This window comes from Peromyscus leucopus, chromosome 19 (genome assembly GCF_004664715.2).
Source record: "Peromyscus leucopus breed LL Stock chromosome 19, UCI_PerLeu_2.1, whole genome shotgun sequence".
In the NCBI taxonomy this organism is placed as follows: domain Eukaryota; kingdom Metazoa; phylum Chordata; class Mammalia; order Rodentia; family Cricetidae; genus Peromyscus; species Peromyscus leucopus.
Window position 1 is genome coordinate 37221726 of NC_051079.1, and position 20333 is coordinate 37242058.

Genomic DNA, 20333 nt, shown 5'->3' on the forward strand with positions numbered 1-20333 from the left:
TATCAACTGCGTCAACTAAGGCAAAGTAAAGAAGGAAAAAAAGGAACAGAACAAATTTAATGTCAGGACAGAGATGGACACATAGCTGTCCTTACAAACAGGGAGATTTGAAATCAGAAGACCCTTCTTCTCATTCCAGTGTCTGCTTTCTCAAGCTAAGTACCCAGAGTTTCAATTTATAATGACATGAAGTAATTAGTAGTATTTACCATACCTCCTCAAAATTTATTTGAAGAATGAAAATTGATGAAAATTATTTTCTAATATGTAATAATACCTCTATAAAGTTGTCATTTCATTATAAATACTAAAATACAGACACAAGTACTAAATATAAACAAACCAACACTCACATGGGGCACTGAATGAATTTGTACATGAAAAGATCAAATTATACCTAGAACATGTATAAGACTTGAAGATTCTCCATGCTATTCAGAGGGAAGGAGAATCTCTGAATTCTCAGGAGCTACAAATGAGTGAGTAAACAAGAAATATTTCTCATCACATGTTAGAAATGTTTCTATATTAAGTAAAGCTCATTTTTAGTCATAAGAACCTGTAATATTTTCTATAAAAAGAATTCTTCCCTTCATAGTTATTCCTGAAAACAAAAGTTATTGTGCATGTTAGCCCTCAATTCTACATGCTGGTCAGATTTTTATTTCCAAATGAAAATGAGCCTGAAAAGGTTGAGATTTAAAAAAATAAAATAAAATAGACACTCTATAATAAGTATATAATCAGAGTATTGCTTATCTTAGAAACACCAGAGCCAGAGATAATGTTATATATTAATAAGACAACCAAAAATACAAATAACATGAACACAGAATCATTCAAAGAATGAAAGATGTTCCTTAAAATTTGAAAAAGATAGTTGGGGAAGAGATGAAAGGAATTACTGTTAAGTCCAAATAGGGCCCCCAAAAGGCAGGGTCCTGTGGGAGTCTGCCAGAGTCCAGCTCTGACCTGCTCCCATCTATGGAAGGGTTCTTGGGTGAAGGAGAGAGGAATAAGGAAATATTAGGTAGGATGATAGACCTAGACAATGAGGAGAAAGACAAAGACACAGGATAGCTTTGGGAGGGCCCTGGATCAATACCCAGCCACCCAGAGGTTTATTCAAAAGGGCTTTTTTTTATAATATGCCAAGGGGAGAGGCAAAAGACTTCCCCCTTGCAAGATCAAAGCACACTATACAGACAAGTGTAGACCCTTCCAAACACCTGGTAATCATACCCATGGCCAAATCATTCCATTATGCAACCCTGCTGGGTAAAGCAAGCTCAGGTTCTCTGACCCTTAGTAAGATCTCACTAGATAGCCTCTGTGGGCCACCACAGGGTCCTCCATAGAAGAGCTCTGAACAGTTAACAGGATTGCTATTGAGTAAACAGAAGCCTAAAGATGGGTTTCTATTTATCAGGAAAACCACTACCTCCCTTCATCCACCTCCAACTGGTTAACTGCCTCAAGCAAGGGCATCTAATTCCCAGTTAATCTGAACAGCCTGTATTAGCTCAAAGACCACAAACCCAATGACCGTCAAATAAAACCTGCCTGCTCTTCCACCATTGTGCTGTTCTCTCTGACCCCTACCTCACACAATCCAAAATTTCAGACTCCCTGGTGAAACTGATGCATGTCTGGTAGCACACTGTGTGCACTGTCGTTAGAGCACAGTGTACCACTCATCTCTTCAGGAAGTGTCCATCAGTGCATGCTTCTGAGCAGTCTCCGCCCTGCTCTGTCAGGTGCTCCCTACACAGGCAGCAACAGGCAAAGAGGACAACTAACACTAACACAGGCATTGGAAGAACAATGTGGGCGGCACAAAACAGCATTTCTCACACTCACGTGAGAAAATTAAAAGCAATTCACAGAAACCAGCATCAAATTAAAAAGTGGTAAGTCATAGTCTTTTTAAAATATGCATCACTACAGAAAACCTCAGAGTAAAATTAATGTTTGAAAATTAATTCTTAATTGTAATCTCCTAGTAAAGCTTGATACAAGCTATTTTCATGCTACTAATAAAATATTACACAATTAATTTCTTAATAGCCAGCCTTCCCCACACACCTGCTATCATGATGCTCAGCCTATCAGGCCCACAGTAATGAAGCAATGATTCCAGGCAACCAAGGACCTGGAATCAATCTTTCGCCCTTGTTTAGGTCAGGTTGTTTTGTGACCGAAACACAAAAGCAACACAAGAGTGAACAATAAATTAAGCATAATTTAAATGACTGCAGAAGATGCAATTATGAAATAAAATATAATTGTAATTATTCAAAGGATGCCACATAATATAAAAATAATTTGATGATTATAAATTTAATGAAAACAAAATAACATGACCAACATAAACTGCCAATTGGGCTGCTAATATAGATTTTTCTAATTTTGTAAGAAGATAAAAAGCAAATGAGCATTAAAAAGGTACGAGCCAAATATATATTAAAAATAAATATAAATGAAGTAAATTAACTGTATTTTATGCCTTTTATGTTTAATGCTTGACTAGGCTGTCCTCAGATCTAACTTCTATTATCCCAACACCACTACCTTTGGGGGCCATTTTCTTTCAAACCACCACATTCCACTCCCTGATCCCCATAAACTTATAACAATAGCATAATGCAAAATGCATTTAGTCCAACATCAAAAGTTTGCATAGTCTATTACAGTCTCAACATGTTTCAAAGTCTCTTCTGAGATTCATGAAATCTCTTAACTGTAATCCCTTATAAAATAAAGTAAAAAGCCAGATCACATACTTCCAACAAATAATAGCACATTACCATTCCAAAACGTAGAGAAGGAGTACAGTGAGGAAATACTGGACCAAAGCAGGCCCAAAACTATCTGGGCAAACTCCAAATTCTGCATCTCCATGTCTGATGTCAAAACACTCTCCAGATCTCCAACTCCTTTTAGATTTGTTGACTGCAACATACTTCTTTCTCTTGGGTTGGTTCTACTTCCTGTGAACACCTTTCCTCAGCAGGTATCCCATGGCTCTGTCATCTACATTATCTTGGGGTCTCCAAGGCAATCCAGGCTTCAACTTCACAGCTTTACACAACGGCCTCTCTAGGCCTTCATTCAGGGACACTCTAGACCTTAGCAGCTTTCCTTAGTGTGAAGGCAAATTCTATAACCCCTTCTTCTGTCTTTAACTCTGAAGCCAAAACCACCTAGCCAAAGCTGCTAAGTTCTTCTGCTTTCAGGGGCGGCAAAGGGGGCCTGGAACATGGCCCCCTTGTTCAATTACATATTCACCAGCTTTCTGTTTTCAATAGTTTCCTTTGCCGTCTAAGCTTAGCTTTCCATAAATTTGCTCTGTAGACCAGGCTGGCCTCAAACTCAGAGATCTGTCAGCCTCTGCCTTCCAAGTACTGGTATTAAAGGAATGCACCACCACACCTGGCTCTAAGTTTTCTTCAATTCCTTTTTACAAGTTGGAAACTTAGCTGGGTGGAATCTTGCCCTGAGGTCACCATTTCCTTTATTCCATTTCTTAATCTGTTTATCTCCTTGAACACAGGTCTTACCTCCATTCTACTTCACGGTGCTCAGCTGCTCCTTTTCATTTGAGTTACCACTAATAACCACACAACAGAGTCTATACTAGGATGTTTTGAGATTTCCTCTGCCAACAGAATTAAGCCAAAATTCTTCACTTTAGCCTCAAACAGACTTCAGACAAGGGCAAAAGGCAGCCACTTCCTTCACAAAACTATCATAAGAATGATTTCTAGGCAACATACTAAAATTCTCCTCTGAAACCTCTTGAACCAGACCCCTGCAGTTCAAATCATTCCCAGCACCATTGTCTTTCATGCTCCTACCAGTATGGCCGATTGATTCCACTGCTTTCCTAACCCAAGTATGAAAGTCCAAATTCCTCCAAACACTCACATGGTCAGGCCTATCACAACAATACCCCAGTCCCTGGTACCAACTTCTGTCTTAGTTAGGGTTCCTATTGCTGTGAAGAGACACCATGACCATGGCAACTCTTATAAAAGAAAACATTTAATTGGGTGGTTTACATTTTCAGAGGTTTAGTCCATTATCGTCATGGTGGGACATGGTGGCATGCAGGCAGAAGTGGCATGGTGGCATGGTGCTGGAGAAGGAGATGAAAACGGAGAAGGAGCTACATCTTGATCCTGCAGGCAACAGGAAGTGAACTACAATACTGGGCATAGCCTGAGCATATGAGACCTCAACGCCCACCTTCACAATGACTCATTTCCTCCAACAAGGCCATACCTATTCAACAAAGCCACACTTCCCAATAATGCCATTGCCTATGAGGCTAAGGGGATCAATTACATTTAAACTACCACAGGGGCTAAAAATATATCTCAGTGATCCAGCCATTGCCTAGCCTAAGGAAGATCTTAGACTTCAATTCCATTAATGCAAATAAAATATTTATTAAAGACATCATAAGAAGACCATAGTTTCTCTTCTCGTGGATTTAGTAATGTACCAACAACAAAATACAATGAAACATAAACATAAAGAATGCAAGTGATGGACACAGATGGTACCCCGCCCCCTGAGACTTCTGGGTCTGTGGTGGCCACAATCACCCAGGAGCCACCAGCTCTACCCAGGCCTGAATCTGTGATGGACACAGATGCCCCCATCAACCCCCCAGGCTTGGAGCCATTGTACCAAGTACTGCCTGAGGTTTCCAGGCCTGGGCATGGGAGTGAGGAAAGGCAACAGCTCTGCGTCATCTCTTGTAGCTGGGTTGGGCAGTACACAACCAAGCACCACCTGTGACCCCCCCACCAAGAGCCCTGGCACTGAGTGGTTTGGCACCATTGTTTTGAGATAGTACAAGGTAGAGAGGTGGAAGAGAGGGAGAGGTGGAATGGTTTGTGGGTAGGGGAGAGAAGTAGATTTGGAGACATGAGGGTAGTGAGGAACGGGCTGATGTGAATGGTCAGCAGGCTACCTGAGTCCAGGGAGATGTCTGGACCTCGGCTATGACTAAGGTCTTGATCTGGGGCCTTTGAGCATCTGAGGGGGGCTGACTTGATGTCTGTGACTCCTGCTGTCACTGGAGACTGTGCAGGGCCTGTGGTCTGGGTCATCACCTGGGGCCATTTTGGTGTCCAAGGGCCACACTGCTGCCAATCTGGGTCACTTGAACAGTGACATGGGACCATGGTGACAACTGAAGATCAGTTCTGGGTCCATGGTCCTGCCACGGTTGGGGTCTCTGTTGATGTCCCTGACCCATGTTGCCACCAGAGCCCATGTGGAGGTCAGTAGTCTGGGCTGCAACCTATGACCATGTTGGCATCTGAGGGCTGAGCTGCTGGCACCAGGCCAATTTGCATGGCCAAGGCTGTCGACTGGAGTCATGGTATTAACCAAACTGGGGCCGCAGCTAAGGGCTACGTCTGGGTCTATGGCCCTGCCACATCCAGGGTCTATGTTGATGTCTGTGGCTCCTGAGACCATCGAAGACCATACCGATGCCAGGAGTCTAGGCTGCCATCTGAGGCCATGTTGGTGTCCAAGGGTCACACTGCTGTGGGGGCCATGCCAGCCTGGATGGCCTGTGCTGCTACCTGGGACCATGGTGACATCCAGGTCCGGGCTACTGCCTAGGACCATGTCTAAGTTTGTGGTCCTACCACAGCCAGGGTTTGTATTGATGTCTGCAGCTCATGTTGCCACCAAAGGCCACATAGATGACCACGTTCTGGACCACAACCTATGGCCATGAAGGTGTCCAAGGGCCATGCTGCCACCAGAGACATCCTGATCAAAGTGCTCTGTGCTGTCACCAGGGGCCTTGGTGTCAGCTAGGCCAGGGCTGCTGCAGAGGGCATGTCTGGGTCTGTGGCCCCACAGCAGCCAGGGTTTGAGTTGATGTCCAGGGCTCCTGTTGTCACTGAGGGCCATGAGGGTGACCAGGGTCTGGTCGGCCACCTTAGACCATGTCAGTGTCTGAAGACTGCCATGCCCTGGGCCATACTGATCTGGGTGGCTAGTACTACCACCTGGAACCATGGAGACTTCCATGCACAGGCTGTTGCCTAGGGCCATGTCTGGGTCTGCCACCCTGCAGAAGCTAGAGTCTTGGGTGGTGTCCATGGCTCCAGTTGCCACCAAGGGCTCTGCAAGTACCCGGGGTCTGACCAGCCACCTGGGATCATGAGGATGCCTGGGAACCATGCTGCTGCCGAGAGTCATGTCTGGGTCTGTGGTCCTGCTGCAGTGGGGGTCTGTGGTGATGTCAATGGCCTGTGCTAGCACAGGGATCATTGAAACAATGCTGTAGCCAGTGAAGGGCTCAGTAGCCAGCCTCACCCTTCATTGGCCTTGGAATGGCTGGTCCTAATCCCTTGCTGGATATTACAACAGGCAAGTTGGCCCTTCCCTTCAGGACAATCCCTCACAGTTGGCATCCATGTCACCTGGGAAACACACTAGAACTGACCCTGTGGTTGGAGGTGCAGGTGAGCTGACCCTGTGGTTGGAGGTGAGCTGACCCTGTGGTTGGAGGTGAACTGACCCTGTGGTTGGAGATGCAGGTGACCCTGTGGTTAGAGATGCAGGTGAGCTGACCCTGTGGTTAGAGATGCAGGTGAGCTGACCCTGTGGTTGGAGGTGCAGGTGAGCTGACCCTGTGGTTAGAGATGCAGGTGAGCTGACCCTGTGGTTAGAGATGCAGGTGAGCTGACCCTATGGTTGGAAGTGAGCTGACCCTGAGGAAATGAGAGCAGGAGAGCTGACTCCCACCCCCAGTCTACCATGTGGTGGCATGGGTGAAGGAAAGATGTCCTCCCCCCTCACCCATTACCTCCTGTGGCAGGTGAGAGAGCTGGCCTTGGGGTCACAAGAGCAGGAGAGCTAGCCCCAACCCTCACCAGCTGCACCACACAAGAAAGCAACCTCTGCTTCCCATCTGGACAGCACACTAGAGCTGACCCTGTGGTCAGGAATGCAGGTGAGCCAGCCCTGAGCACATGAGAGCAACAGGGCTGACCCTTCCCCCCTACACCTCAACTGCCATGCGGTGGCATGGGTGAGAGAAAGATGTCCTCGCCCCCTCTACATTTTGCTACCTGTGGCAGGAAAGAGAGCTGACCTTGGGGTCACAAGACTGTGAGAACCAGCCCTGCCCCACACCAGCTACAGCATACAGGACATCAGGTCCTGATTCCTGCCTGGGCAGCACAATAGAACTGACCCGGTTGTCAGGGTCAGAGGTGAACCAGTCCTATAGGAAAACAGGAGAGCTGACACCGACCCTCCTCGTATGCCCCCTAAAGCAATCAGGAGAGAGGGCCCGAGAACAGGAGCACTGGCCCAGCTCCTTGCTGAAGGCTGCATTGGGTGAGCTAGCTGATGCGGTGCTGGAGAGCTCAGCCAGGTAGTGACGATGAGGGAAAGCTGGCCAGCTGACCAACCCAGCTACCAGCCAGGCCCAGAACCTGGCTAGGAGTTAGCCCACCTCAACATCCACCTATCTGTGAATTGATGGAGGATGTGAAGGGGACAAACCTACAGATCTAAAACAGCAGGGTCTCCATGATACAGGACAACGGGATATCCAAGAGGAGCCCCAATGAGAGCCCATTATCGAGGGTGTTGAGGAAGCCAGAGCAATGAACACTTGCAAGTAAAGATGAATGGACTAAAGGGTTAACTGTGTGCCTCAACGGGCCACACTACAGTTCTACGATAAGATTCTTCTTTTTCGTTTGTTTTGTTTCTTTGTTGGCTTGGTTTTGGGGTTTTTTTTTCTTTTAAATTTGGGTTTAGGAGGGGAGGGTGTAAGGGCAGAGGGAAGGTAAAGAGGATAAGGGGGATGAGTGGGATCGGGACACACAAAGAATGAATAAAAGTAAAAAAAGAAAAAATCATAGAAGCCGGTGTCTCTGACTCTGTTACCTACTTCTAGGACCCTTTCCTCCTACCCAGTGGCCTCGTCCAACAGAAGAGGAGGTGCCTAGTCTCACTACAATCTGATATGCCATGGCTGGTTGATATCCATGGGAGGCCTGCCCTTTGCTGAAGAGAAACAGAGGAGTGAAAGAGGTGGGGAAAATAGGAGGCGAGGAGGAAGGGAAAACAGTAGTCAGCATATAAAAACAAAAAAATAAATACACAAATGCAAAAAAAAAAGGAAGTCAAGCTGGGCAGTGGTAGCATCCCAGCATTCCTGGAAGATAAAGGCAGGCTGATCTTTGTGAGTTTGAGGCCAGCTGGATCTACAGTACAGAGCTAGTTCTAGGACAGCCAAGGCTACACAAAGAAACCCTGTACTGAAAAAAAAAAAAAATCCAGAAAAGTGATAAAAAGATGTCATAGAAATCTGTCATTCGATACCACTACACAGCCATGTCCTCCAGGAATCCAGGCATAACTCCACATTAGTAAATATTCATGTAATTAGTACCCTCAAACAGCATTCAGACTCATAAATGATCAGAAGGTAGTATGTAGAAGTGACTATAGTAACAGCCAGGACAGTATGTCACCACTAGAGCCCAGCAATCCTACCACAGCAGGCCCTGAGTATTGTAATACAGCTGAAGCACATGAAAAACACCTTAAAATAGCCTCTATGAATATAGTAGTACTCCATAAGGAGGAAATTAATAAATCACTTAAAGAAACCTCTGAAATCATAAACAAATAGTGGAAGGAAATGGAAAACACTTCAAGGCCTGAAAATGGAAACAGGATCAATAAAATCCAAACTGAGGAAAATCTGGAAATAAAAGCTTGGGGAACTCAAACAGAACCTCAGAGGGAAGCCTCACCAACAGAATATGAGAGATGGAAAAGAGAGTCTTAGGCATTAAAGACTCAATAGAAGAAATGGATACTTTGGTCAAAATAATATTAAATCTAGAAAACCCTGGCAAAAAACATCCTGGAAATCCAGGACACTATGAAAAGACTAAATACAAGAATAGTAAGAATAGAGAAAGGAAAGGAAACCCAGGTAAAACGCACAGAAAATATTTTCAACAAAATCATAGAAGAAACTTTCCCCAACCTGAAGGAGGAGATTCACTAAGGTACAAGAACACCAAATAGACTGGACCATAAAACAAAGTTCTCTCAGCACATAATAATCAAAACATTAAACACAAAGAACAAAGAAAGAATATTAAAAGCTGTAAAGAAAAATACCATATAACATATAAAGGCAGACCTATTAGAATAACATTTGACTTTTCAATGGAGACTCTAAAAGCCAGGCTTCTTCATCTTTTTTGATTTTGGTTGGTTGTATCTTTGTTTTTGCTTTTGTCTTTTTCTCTAACATTTTAGTAGTTTTATTTCTCCAGTTGTTACTTTTCATGTAATTATTATAAATTTGTACATTAGTTATTAACACAGCAAGTTTTATATCTATCTCATCAGAATTGTCCTTAATCAAGCAATTTTCATTTTTCTACACCCCCAAAATCTTTTCACATCTGTAATTGTCCTCCCTTACTGCCTCTCATACCTTTACCTACACACAGCTTCTCAAACACACTGGATGCCCTCTCTTCCTTTCTCTACTGATTCTGCACTTTGCTACCCAAATACTAATACATCCAGCTCTAAAAAAAAAAAAAAAAAACCACACCTTCTCTAACTAGTACCCCAAGCTGATGTCTCTGAATACAGCACAAACCAAGGTCTGCCAATAAAAAAGTGCAACCACTGCAACTCCACATAAATAGCAGCAGGAAATAAAATCTAAGTGAATATAACCCTTTAGAAGGACTCACAGAAAACAAACAACCAAAGAGAGATGAAAGAAGAGGAAGTTAAAAAATGTAACATAAATTCATTCCACCAAGGTGCAAAACACCACAAAAAGAATGTGGCATAACTACTCACCTCGGCCTATCTCCAACCTCCCTACTCCCTCAAACTGGAAGCCATATATATCATACATACATGAGCAAAATTACTTAAGACAGCCAATATTTCCAAGAAGTCTGGGATATATTCAAGAGTCCAGACCTAAGAATTCATGGGACAAAAGAAGGAACAGAGATAAAGCAGAAGTTATAATGAAATTATAGAGAAAAATTCCCAAACCTAGAGAAAAAAGTACACATCAAAACACAGAACTACAAACAGACAAGATCAGAAAAGAACTTTCCATGATATATCACAGTCAAGATGTCAAAAATACAAAGAAATAATGCTAAAAGTAGTATAAGAAAATTGTCAAGTCACATACAAAAGCAGGAACACCACAACAACTGGACCTTATATCAGCAACTCTAAAAAGCCAGAAAACATGAAGTGAACTATTACAACCTCAGAAAGCAAGTAACTATGAACCAAAAGCACTATACCCAATAATGTTAGCTTTAAAAAATGAGCAAGATACACACAAATTAAGGGACTTTGTGGCAACCAAGCTACAACAGAGAAAATTCTCCAAAGACTACTATACAGGGAAGAAAGAGTTTCTTCTCTCTATGTATATGTATGATGAAATATGAGTCAGTCACAAAGAAGAATGAAGCCCTGTCATCTGTGCGAACATGGGTGAACCTTAACAAAACCACCAGTCACACATCATACCATATGATCAACTCCTGTGAAGCCTAAAAAAGTTTATCACAGAATTCGAGGTAAAATAATAATGGGCAAACACTGAAAGGAGATGGCAAAGAAAGGAAGGGAAAGAGGCCAATGAACAAAGTTAGAGTGAGAAGGAAAGAGTGAGTTCTCAGGCTTTGTCACACAGCACAGTGGCTCCAATCAACAACAGCCAACCTTCCAATAGCTGGAAATCAAATCTGAATGTTCACACCATGAAGAAACAATAGCTGCTTGAAGAAATGTTCTCAGTACAAAGAGATAATGAACACCTGAGATAATGACACTAATTTCATCATTAAGCCAATGTATACATACATGTCCCAGAAAATCATAGGTACTCCATGAACATGTGCAAGTATTATGTCAATTAAAAATACAACTGAAAAATTGATCAAGATAAAATTACTGAAGTGAAAACAAAATATAACAGCAATTATAAACAATATAAAAGCTTTAAAAGCTCATAAAGTAGAGAAACCTTGAGAGAAAAGTATGCCTTCATCTGTGTATGTGTGTAAATGTAGGTGTGTATCTGTGTGTGGATCTTAGAAACAAGAAAGAACGTATTCAGGACAAGCTAACTGTTTAACAATTTATACTACTCACTTGGAGGAGAGAATCCCCTAGAGAAATAGAGAAAGGAAGGTCAAATGTAAACAGAAAGTTTGAAGTCTCCACAGAAGAGTTTGAACAATTTAAAAGCTACTTTTTTTTTAAGTGACCAGAGCAGACTAGAGCAGATGGCTTTACCAATTCATTCCATCTAATTTTTATGGAAGATCTAATTCTATAGGGAGCTAATTTAGGCCACAGAGAAATATTTCTTTAATTTATCCTGTGAAGTCAGAATAACTTTAGTACCCTGCTATGGGATGTTCTGCATGGCAAATGTGTTGCTCTGATTGGCCAATAAATAAAACACTGATTGGCCAGTGGCCAGGCAGGAAGTATAGGCGGGACTAACAGAGAGGAGAAAAGAAAGAACAGGAAGGCAGAAGGGTCACTGCAGCCGCTGCCAGGACAAGCAGCATGTGAAGATGCCGGTAAGCCACGAGCCACGTGGCAGGGTATAGATTTGTGGAATGGATTAATTTAAGATATAAGAACAGTTAGCAAGAAGCCTGCCACGGCCATACAGTTTGAAAGCAATATAAGTCTCTGTGTTTACTTGGTTGGGTCTGAGCAGAGCCGGGTGAGAGAGATTTGTCCTGACTGTGGGCAAGGCAGGAAAACTCTAGCTACAGTACCCAAACTTGCCAGGGAAAAAATATGGAAACCATATGTATTACAGTTCAATATATTACACAAAATCCAAGTTCCAGATGAATACAAAATGTGAACAGTCAGGAAAGTTCACCCAAAAAAAAACACAAACATGGTTCAATACTTCAAAACCTTTGATTACAACAAATTATATCAAATCTGAAGAACAGGACTAGGGAGATGGCTCAGAAGGTAAGGGCACTTCCCACCAAGACTGACAACCTGAGTTCGATTCCCAGAACCCACAAGCTGTATGTATACACACACACACACACACACACACACACACACACACACACACACACACAATGTCAAAAAAAGCTTTTAACATGAAAAATGAAGGATGAACCATGATATTAATAAATAAAGTGCCTTGCAAAAAGTTTAGTCATTACTAATAAGTAACTAAGTATTTAAATATAACATTTCTTAACAAAATCATTTATACATATAAAAAGAGATGACACATTTGAAATTTGCTCTATATACAAATGTAAGTATATGTACTTACAACATACACATAAATACCACTTAATTCATATTATTAGACTGTATGGTAAATATATATGTGTGTATATAGCAAGTAATTATACAATTGTAGTTATTCTTTGTTTACCTGTTTGGGAAGTCGGAACAAGGAATTCTTATAGAAAATGTCCTTAGCCTGGCTCCATGTACCATCAATGAGGATGATTGTGGAAGGATAGACAGGAGAATCTAATATAAATTCTTCCAAATTAGTAGCTTCAGCCCCTGGATATAATATTAATGTACCAGAGTCCCGGCAAACAGTTGAAAGTTCAATATCTCTAAAACAATAATTTTTAAGATATCTTTATTAGGTATGGGAAAACAAAAGTTTTACTACACTTAGAGAATGCCTAAGCAAAGCTGCCCTCTCAACGAATCTGTCTAATCAAATGGAAGCACCAGTTCAAAGGTCAATCAGAAGCCTCTGAATCTGGTGACTGGCATGCTGTCTCCTCAGCCACAGTTCTTCCACTTTCCTCTTCATCATTTCCTGTCAAGGCTTTCCTAGCCAATGGCTAGTGACATAATTTTTACCCTCCCAAACAAACCTCTATGCAGGAAAGAACTAGCCCCAACTGCCAGTCAGTCAGCTCACTCACCGCTCTTCACTGAAGCGGCGGCCAATCTTTACTGTGCACTTGTCAGGGGGGAGGCATGCCGCTAGCAGAGGGACTGTGCGCAACACTTTGCTTTCCTTTAACAAAAAAGTAAAACAAGGAGTTACTACCTAGGTGAACACTTTTAAAACTGTCCCGGAACTGAGTGACAAATGCTCACTCATCAGATACAGGGAACTGAGTGTCAGCATCAGCACTCCAGAAAGAAAAACCCTTCTGAGAAACACTTGCTTTATAAATTTATATATTTTACAAATCTTTTACTCAAGACCAGACTCTAAGAAGCAGTAACAGTTCTCTAATTTATCAGTATTAAGCATAACACAATCATATTTTTTAAACTTATTTAGATATACTTACAGGCTAATGGTTAGAATTATAAATTATAGGGGGAAAATACTTTATACATATGTATGTAATCCCACAATGAAATCTATTGCTATGTATAATTAATAAATATCAGTAATAAACTAAATGAATTATAAATTATAAATGCACGTAAATTTGTGTTAAACTGAATAATTTATTCTGATAAGCTTTTATTTCAACAGTAATTACATTTTGCAGCTTGCAGATGATAGCCTATATCTCGATACCAAAAAAGCAGCAACATGCGCCAAAAGAAAACAAAGGCAGTCCAAACGACAGAGCCACAAGTTTAGAGACTTACTAACGGCCAAGTGGAACAATTTAAGCAACAAAACAAATACTAGACTCTACTCCAGAATATACAAGTCTCCACAGTGTTACCTGCAAATTACTAAATAACTAATGGGAGAAAGGGAAGTGGCCTTCTTACATAACTCTAATGGCCAGTGGAACTGCCCACTCCAGAAAGCTTCCTCTCCCCTCCCATGGAAGTGGGCTGCACTTTCAGGATTCAGAAGACCCAAGCACAAAGCTTACCACCATCCGTGGATTTCTTCAGCATCCTAGCTTCCAGTGCTAAGAACAAGTTTTCTTGTTACCACAGCTCTACTGTTAGTCCTATGGAGGCAAGCAGTTAGCCATTGTGCCTTAGGTGGGGCTAGGGAAATTTTCCAGTGTTTCATAGATTAGTGTTTCCAGTGTTCCTCTCTCCTTATCACTATGGAGACCTTTGCTTTCCAAACTTTTGTTAAGTAATACATTTATATATGTCAAATTAAATAGTCACAAAGATTTAAAATGCCATAATTTTCCCAGGTATACTCCCCAGTACCACTTCCAAGAAGCAATCACTTTAACTCTTAGCCTTTTCTAAGAATTATTTCCATAATTCCTATAATGTGTGTTACAATTTTTATTTTTCAATTTTATATATTACTTACAAACTACAAGTGATCACCATCATATCTAACAGTAACACAGACAATTCCAAGTGTGACATATAGATATAATGATATAAATACCCGTTTATTTTTCACAACAAATCAGTAAAGAAATGAAACTTTTATTATATGTCAATAATACCAATGAGGAGACTGAAGCCCAGGGTCACAGACTGTACATAGCCAGTAAGTATTTGAAACTCAGACAACTTTGCTCTAGAACCCTGATCCTTAACTTTAAAGTACAGCATCTCAAAACAAGTTAACATTCTGAACTCTTACCTTGCAGCTAACTCTCATTTCTGATAACGGTTACAGAAAACCAATAACGGTGTATATATCAGTATGGCTAAATATACACTGTTCACAAGGCCATACAATTTAGTATAACACTTTTTCCTTTTAAAGCTTCTTTTTTTCTTATTTTTGAGATATCTTCTTGTTTTTAAACAACTGTCTCCATTCATGAACCTACTCTTTGCAATGTCCATCACATCACTTCCATGCAATCCTCTCTACCACATCTCTTTCTCCACATCTCCCTCCTGGGACCTATCCAAATAGTTTTCAACCTCATTTTTATGGGAGAACCATGAAATTGTCAAATCTGTTTATGCAAAGTAGTGTGCTAAAGTTACACACACACACAAGCAGCCTATATTAGTGAACTAGGTGAAGACCAGAAAGTTCCTTTACTGATAGGGAAAATCAATTTGGATGTTCTTGTCTATTCATAAAATACATCCATAGTGGATACAATTTTAAATATGTCATCTAAATTTGGGACTAACTGTGCTTTTTCTAAACTGTAAGAGATTTCAAAATATAAAAATCACCACAAATCCATTGCCAAAACTACATTTTGAAGGCCATCTAATACCCTAGAACAACATAACAATGGAAAAGTACCGTATTTGCACTATAACATGGAAACTATATTCACCAAAACTCAGGTTTGAATCCTCTATGACCACAGCACCACTGTCTTCTGTAAATGTAAGTTGTACAGTATTACAATGTTAACTGCAGTAGAATAATCAGTGACAGAATTGCCAGAACCATGAGAGCCTGCTGTCGAGTCTGGAAAAAGACCTGTCAACAAATAACTTGCAAAGAAATAGCATTCATCATTCAGAAAACAGTAAAGACTAATTTATTTTATGTCTTTGTTGTATCTCTGAATAGGCTATACAAAGTTTTTAAAAAGAGGTCAAAGATTTCTCACTTGGGTTACCACTGATTCCATTTACATCATGCACTGACTAGTTTTGTATTAACTAATTTATAATATCCTATGATTTCCTTACGTCCCCTCATCACAAATCAAAACTCACAAAAAAAACATACACACTGGCACATGTCTAATCCTAAACAGCTCACAAAAAAAACATACACACTGGCACATGTCTAATCCTAAACAGAACAGAAGAGCATTAGCTAAAAAGTCTTACAGACAGCACAGTACAAAGTAGAAGTGTTTGTTCTAGCCACCTAACAGAAAGAACATTTTACTTGCATATCCATCTTGTAAGAGTAAAATGCCAAAGTCAGTATATACTCTAGCAAGAAAAGCTATCAGGAAGCCAAGACTATGACCAGTGCTTTAAAAGCGGTCATTTTTCTCAGCTCTTTGTTCACAGAATTGCATCTTTTCATCATACAAATCTGCTGGAGTTCTAAATCTCTACCTTACAATAGAATTATATAAAACATTGTGTCAAGCATGTGACTCTCTACTATCATCTAATAGACAAAGCTTTCTTCCTTAAAAAGTAAATACTTATCAATAACGGTTTTTCTGAAACATTATGCAGCTATGAGGAATAAGCATGTTTACATGGGTGTTTTCTCTGCTGCACTCAGATTCCACCTGAAGGCATATCATTTACAAATGTTAACTCACCTCTGCTGGATGCTGAATTATGTACAAATGGGTGGAGATTTGGAGTGGGTGCACTGGTAGATATGGACACAAGCACACTTTCTGGGGCCGGCTAAAGAGTAAGAAAAGCAAAGAGAAGCAATGAATTTTTAGAATGTGATATAACAACATCCAAATACATCAACATCATGACATTTTTATATCTAAAGAAGTTTGGAAAAACAACATGCTTTCAAAATGAAACCCATTAATGGATCTAATGAGACGTTTTAGACATGGAAATTATGAAAGAGATTTAAGAACATTTTCCCCATCCACAGAAATCCTGGACTTGGCAGTACACTGTGGTTCAGTGCTGCAGCACCTGCTTACGCTTCCAAGACCACAGGCTTAATCCACTACAAGACAAACTGGCTAACATTAAAGAATTTCAATAAATATTAGTTGTCTTTAATGGAAAAATAGTTACTGGGTCACTAGGGCCTTTTCATTCATAGAGCAATACTTCTTTCATTTAACATCAAGAACAGAAGTTATGACCAAAAAAAAAAAAAATGGACCCAGAGGCATCAAAAAATACAGTCTCAGATCCTAAGAGCACAGGAAATAAATTTCAGAAGAGGAAAAATAAACAAAGGAAAACTAGGAATGCAAACAACTTGTTTATAACAATAAACCAGGAAACCGCTAATCTTAGCAGGTGAGAAAATAAAAAACAATAACCCAGCCAAGCAGAGACAAGAAACGGCAAGACTCAGTAAATAAATACCTCTCACTAACAACCTGACATGTAAATGGGTTCAAAGACAGGTAAAGAGATGTGGACTGGATGGCTGGATAAAAACTAGATCTAACCATCTCATCTCCAAAACACATACCCCACTGGAAAGACACCCACAGACTGAGAGGCCAAGATTAAAACAACGTGTCAAAGAACAGAAACCAAAAACATGGCTGATATCTGGTTTAAAAAAAAAAAAATAGCCAGTAGAGTTTAGGCCACCACGTATTAGTAAAAGAAGTAATTAAATAAGAAAATACAGCAGCTGGGCAGTGGTGATGCACGTCTTTAATGCCAGCACTCAGGAGGCAGAGTCAGGCGGATCTTTGTGAGTTCCAGGCCAGCCTGGTCTACAAAACAAGATCCAGGACAGTCACCAAAACTACAAAGAGAAACCCTGTCTTGAATAAAAAAAAAAAAAAGATACAGCAATCAGCTATTGTAATTATATACATACTAATCACTGAGAGTCATAATTTCACTCTTCACAGAACTAGAACAAAACAAATCCTAAAATTCACAGAACACCTCAAATAACCACAAAAGTTTTTTAAATTTATGTATTTAATGTGTATGAGTGTTTTGCTGGCAAAGTATGCATGTGTCCCACATGGTACCTGCAGAGTCCAGAGTTACAGTTTTCAGTTGTCATGTGGGTTCTGGGAATTGAACCTGGGTCCTCCACAAGAACAACTACTCTTAGCGGGGTGGTGGTGGTGGTGGGGGTGGTGGTGGTGGTGGTGGTGGTGGTGGTGGTGGTGGTGGTGGTGGTGGTGGTGGTGGTGCACACCTTTAATCCCAGCACTACAAAGGCAGAGGCAGGCAGATCTCAGTCTTGTCTACAGAGCAGTTCGAGACAGCAAGAAAAACCAAAGATCAAAAACAACAACAAAAAAAAAAAAAAAGAAGAAGAAGAAGAACAAATGCTATTAACTGCTGAACCATCTCTCCAGTCCCAACCACAGCAATCTTAAACAGAAAAGGCAATATCAAAGGTATCACAATTCTGGATCTCCAACTATATTACAAAGGCACAGTAACACAATCAGCATTGTAGTGGTGCATTTAAAACAAATACACTGACCAAAAGAACAGAATACAGAAGAACCCATAAATAAACTCACATGTCAACAGCCACCCAATCTTTGACAAAGCAGTCAGAAATATACATTGGAAAAAAAAGACAGCACTCTTCAACAAATAGGGCTACTAAAACAGGACATTGACATTTTAAGAATGAAAGCAAATCTGTTTCTTTGCTCCCATATAAAACAATTCAAAATACATCAAAGACCCTCATTAAACCTGAGAATGAAAGTGCTAGAGGAAAACAGAAGCATATGTAAGGGCCCTCTGAAAAGGACTCAAACAGCACAGGAAATGACCCAAGAGCTGACAGCTGACAACTGGGATTACATGAAATTAAAAAGCTTCTCAACAGCCAAGGAAATGATGAGCAGAGTAAAGACTGAGACTACAGAACAAATCTCTGAGAACTAAATATGTGACTGGGAATTAATATCTACAATCTACAAAGAACTGCAAAAATAGAAAACCAAATCATCCAATAAGCAAAAGGTCAAGATGAGGTGAAGAAACAATTTCAAAGAAGAAATACAAAAACCAATAATCATTTGAGGCCTGTTTATGGCTGTACTGGCAAGTGACACTGCCATGTGTTCCTGCAGTAAACAAGTGAAAACCCCTCAGTACACGTACAGGACTGATCACTGTCAGATCTTACCTCTATTTGTGTAATGTGACACAAGGTAAGAAACGCTTATGCTAAACTACAGAGTGTGGGCAAATGGGTTGAAGTAGCTATTATAACAACCAACTCTTTCTACTCCTGCTAAAGACATTATCTAGATCCCAGCTTCTCAAGCTATGGGTCACAAACCAATGTGAGGTCAAGTATCTCAATGAGTGAGTCACAAAAAATCTAACAACAGCAAAGGGTTCTGATGGTACGATGACCAAAAAGCAACAAAATCAAACATGTAACAAGTCTGAGGTATGTCTGGCAGCACCTGCCCCAATATCATTGCATGTGTTTTCCCTGCAGCCTTGGTTCTGAACATATAATATGCATACTTTGCGTGCACATGCTATTAAACCATGCAACACCAACAAACCTTTGCTCTTTAAAACACCCTGGCTCAATTTCAGACTACCATGTTAGGAAATGCAGTGCTTTTACTGTACATATGAAGTTTGTTGTTCTTATAGAAACTTAATGATTTAATTACTGAAAACAGACAATACTTTATCATCATCCCTCAGCACTTAAAGTACTAAATTAATATTGTATTATAATACTTGATTGCTATGGGATGTTCTGTATGCTGTGAATGTGTTGCTCTGATTGGTTGATAAATAAAACACTGATTGGCCAGTAGCCAGGCAGGAAGTATAGGCGGGATAAACAGACAAGAAGAATGCTGGGAAGTGGAAGGCTGAGTCAGGAGGAGGGGAGCAGCATGTAACCGCACACAGGTATAGCCAGGGAACACATAGCAACATATAGATGAACAGAAATGGGCTGAGTTTAAGTGTAAGAGCTAGTCAGTGGTAGGCCTGAGCTAATGGCCAAGCAGTTTTAATTGATATAAGCTGCTGAGTAATTATTTCATAAGCAGCTGTGGGGTCTGTGGGGCTGGACAAGACTGGAGAAAACTTCAGCTACACTTGATTTTGGTAAAAAGTGCTGTCTGAGCTGCTGGCTTGTGTCTTATATAAAGATCACTAAACGAATTTCAGCATGCAACATGGTGGCACGTGCCTTTAATTCTAGCACTGGGAGAATGAAAGCAGGAAAATCAGAAGTTCAAGGTCAACCTCAGCTACATAGAAAGTTAAAGTTTAAGACTAGCCTGGGACACAAGAGACCCTGTCTCAAATTGAAAAAAAATAATTTTGTCAGGAGATTAGAACAGAATTTCCAACCATTTCCAAACATACTTTTGCCATTTTATACTATGCATTATTCATGCATATTTTACGCTGATAATTATAAAATTAAAAGTATTTATCCACTCTGAAAATGCTGCATGTTCTACAGTGTCAAATATTCAGCTAAGATTTAATTCTTTATGTAAAAGCAAACACTTCTATCTCATTAGTATGTAAATTTGCTTTCATTTTAAGAAATGATAAATTTGTATATATTCCAAAGAATTGTTTTAAAATAAAGTTCTTAATGATATATTATCAGTAAATGTTTGATTTGTATAGCTATATGTTCAAGGTGCATAAAATTTTCTTAAGTAAAAAAGAGGAGTAACAAGGGGAGGGTTTTTAACGATTTATTTTTATTTTATGTATTTCTGACTATATGTATG

The 20333-nt window shown here is 40.4% G+C and overlaps 1 protein-coding gene across 1 annotated transcript in view; it reads right to left on the reverse strand.

Moving 5' to 3' along the window:
* The window catches only part of Dtwd2 (DTW domain containing 2), a 57329-nt gene that overhangs the window by 17557 nt on the left and 19439 nt on the right, over positions 1–20333 (reverse strand). Inside the window, exons 2-4 of the mRNA XM_028871804.2 lie at positions 16233–16323; positions 13002–13096; positions 12488–12680 (exon numbers count right to left, since the gene is read on the reverse strand). Coding sequence (XP_028727637.1) covers positions 12488–12680; positions 13002–13096; positions 16233–16323 — 379 coding nt within the window. The remainder of the gene's footprint in view (positions 1–12487; positions 12681–13001; positions 13097–16232; positions 16324–20333) is intronic.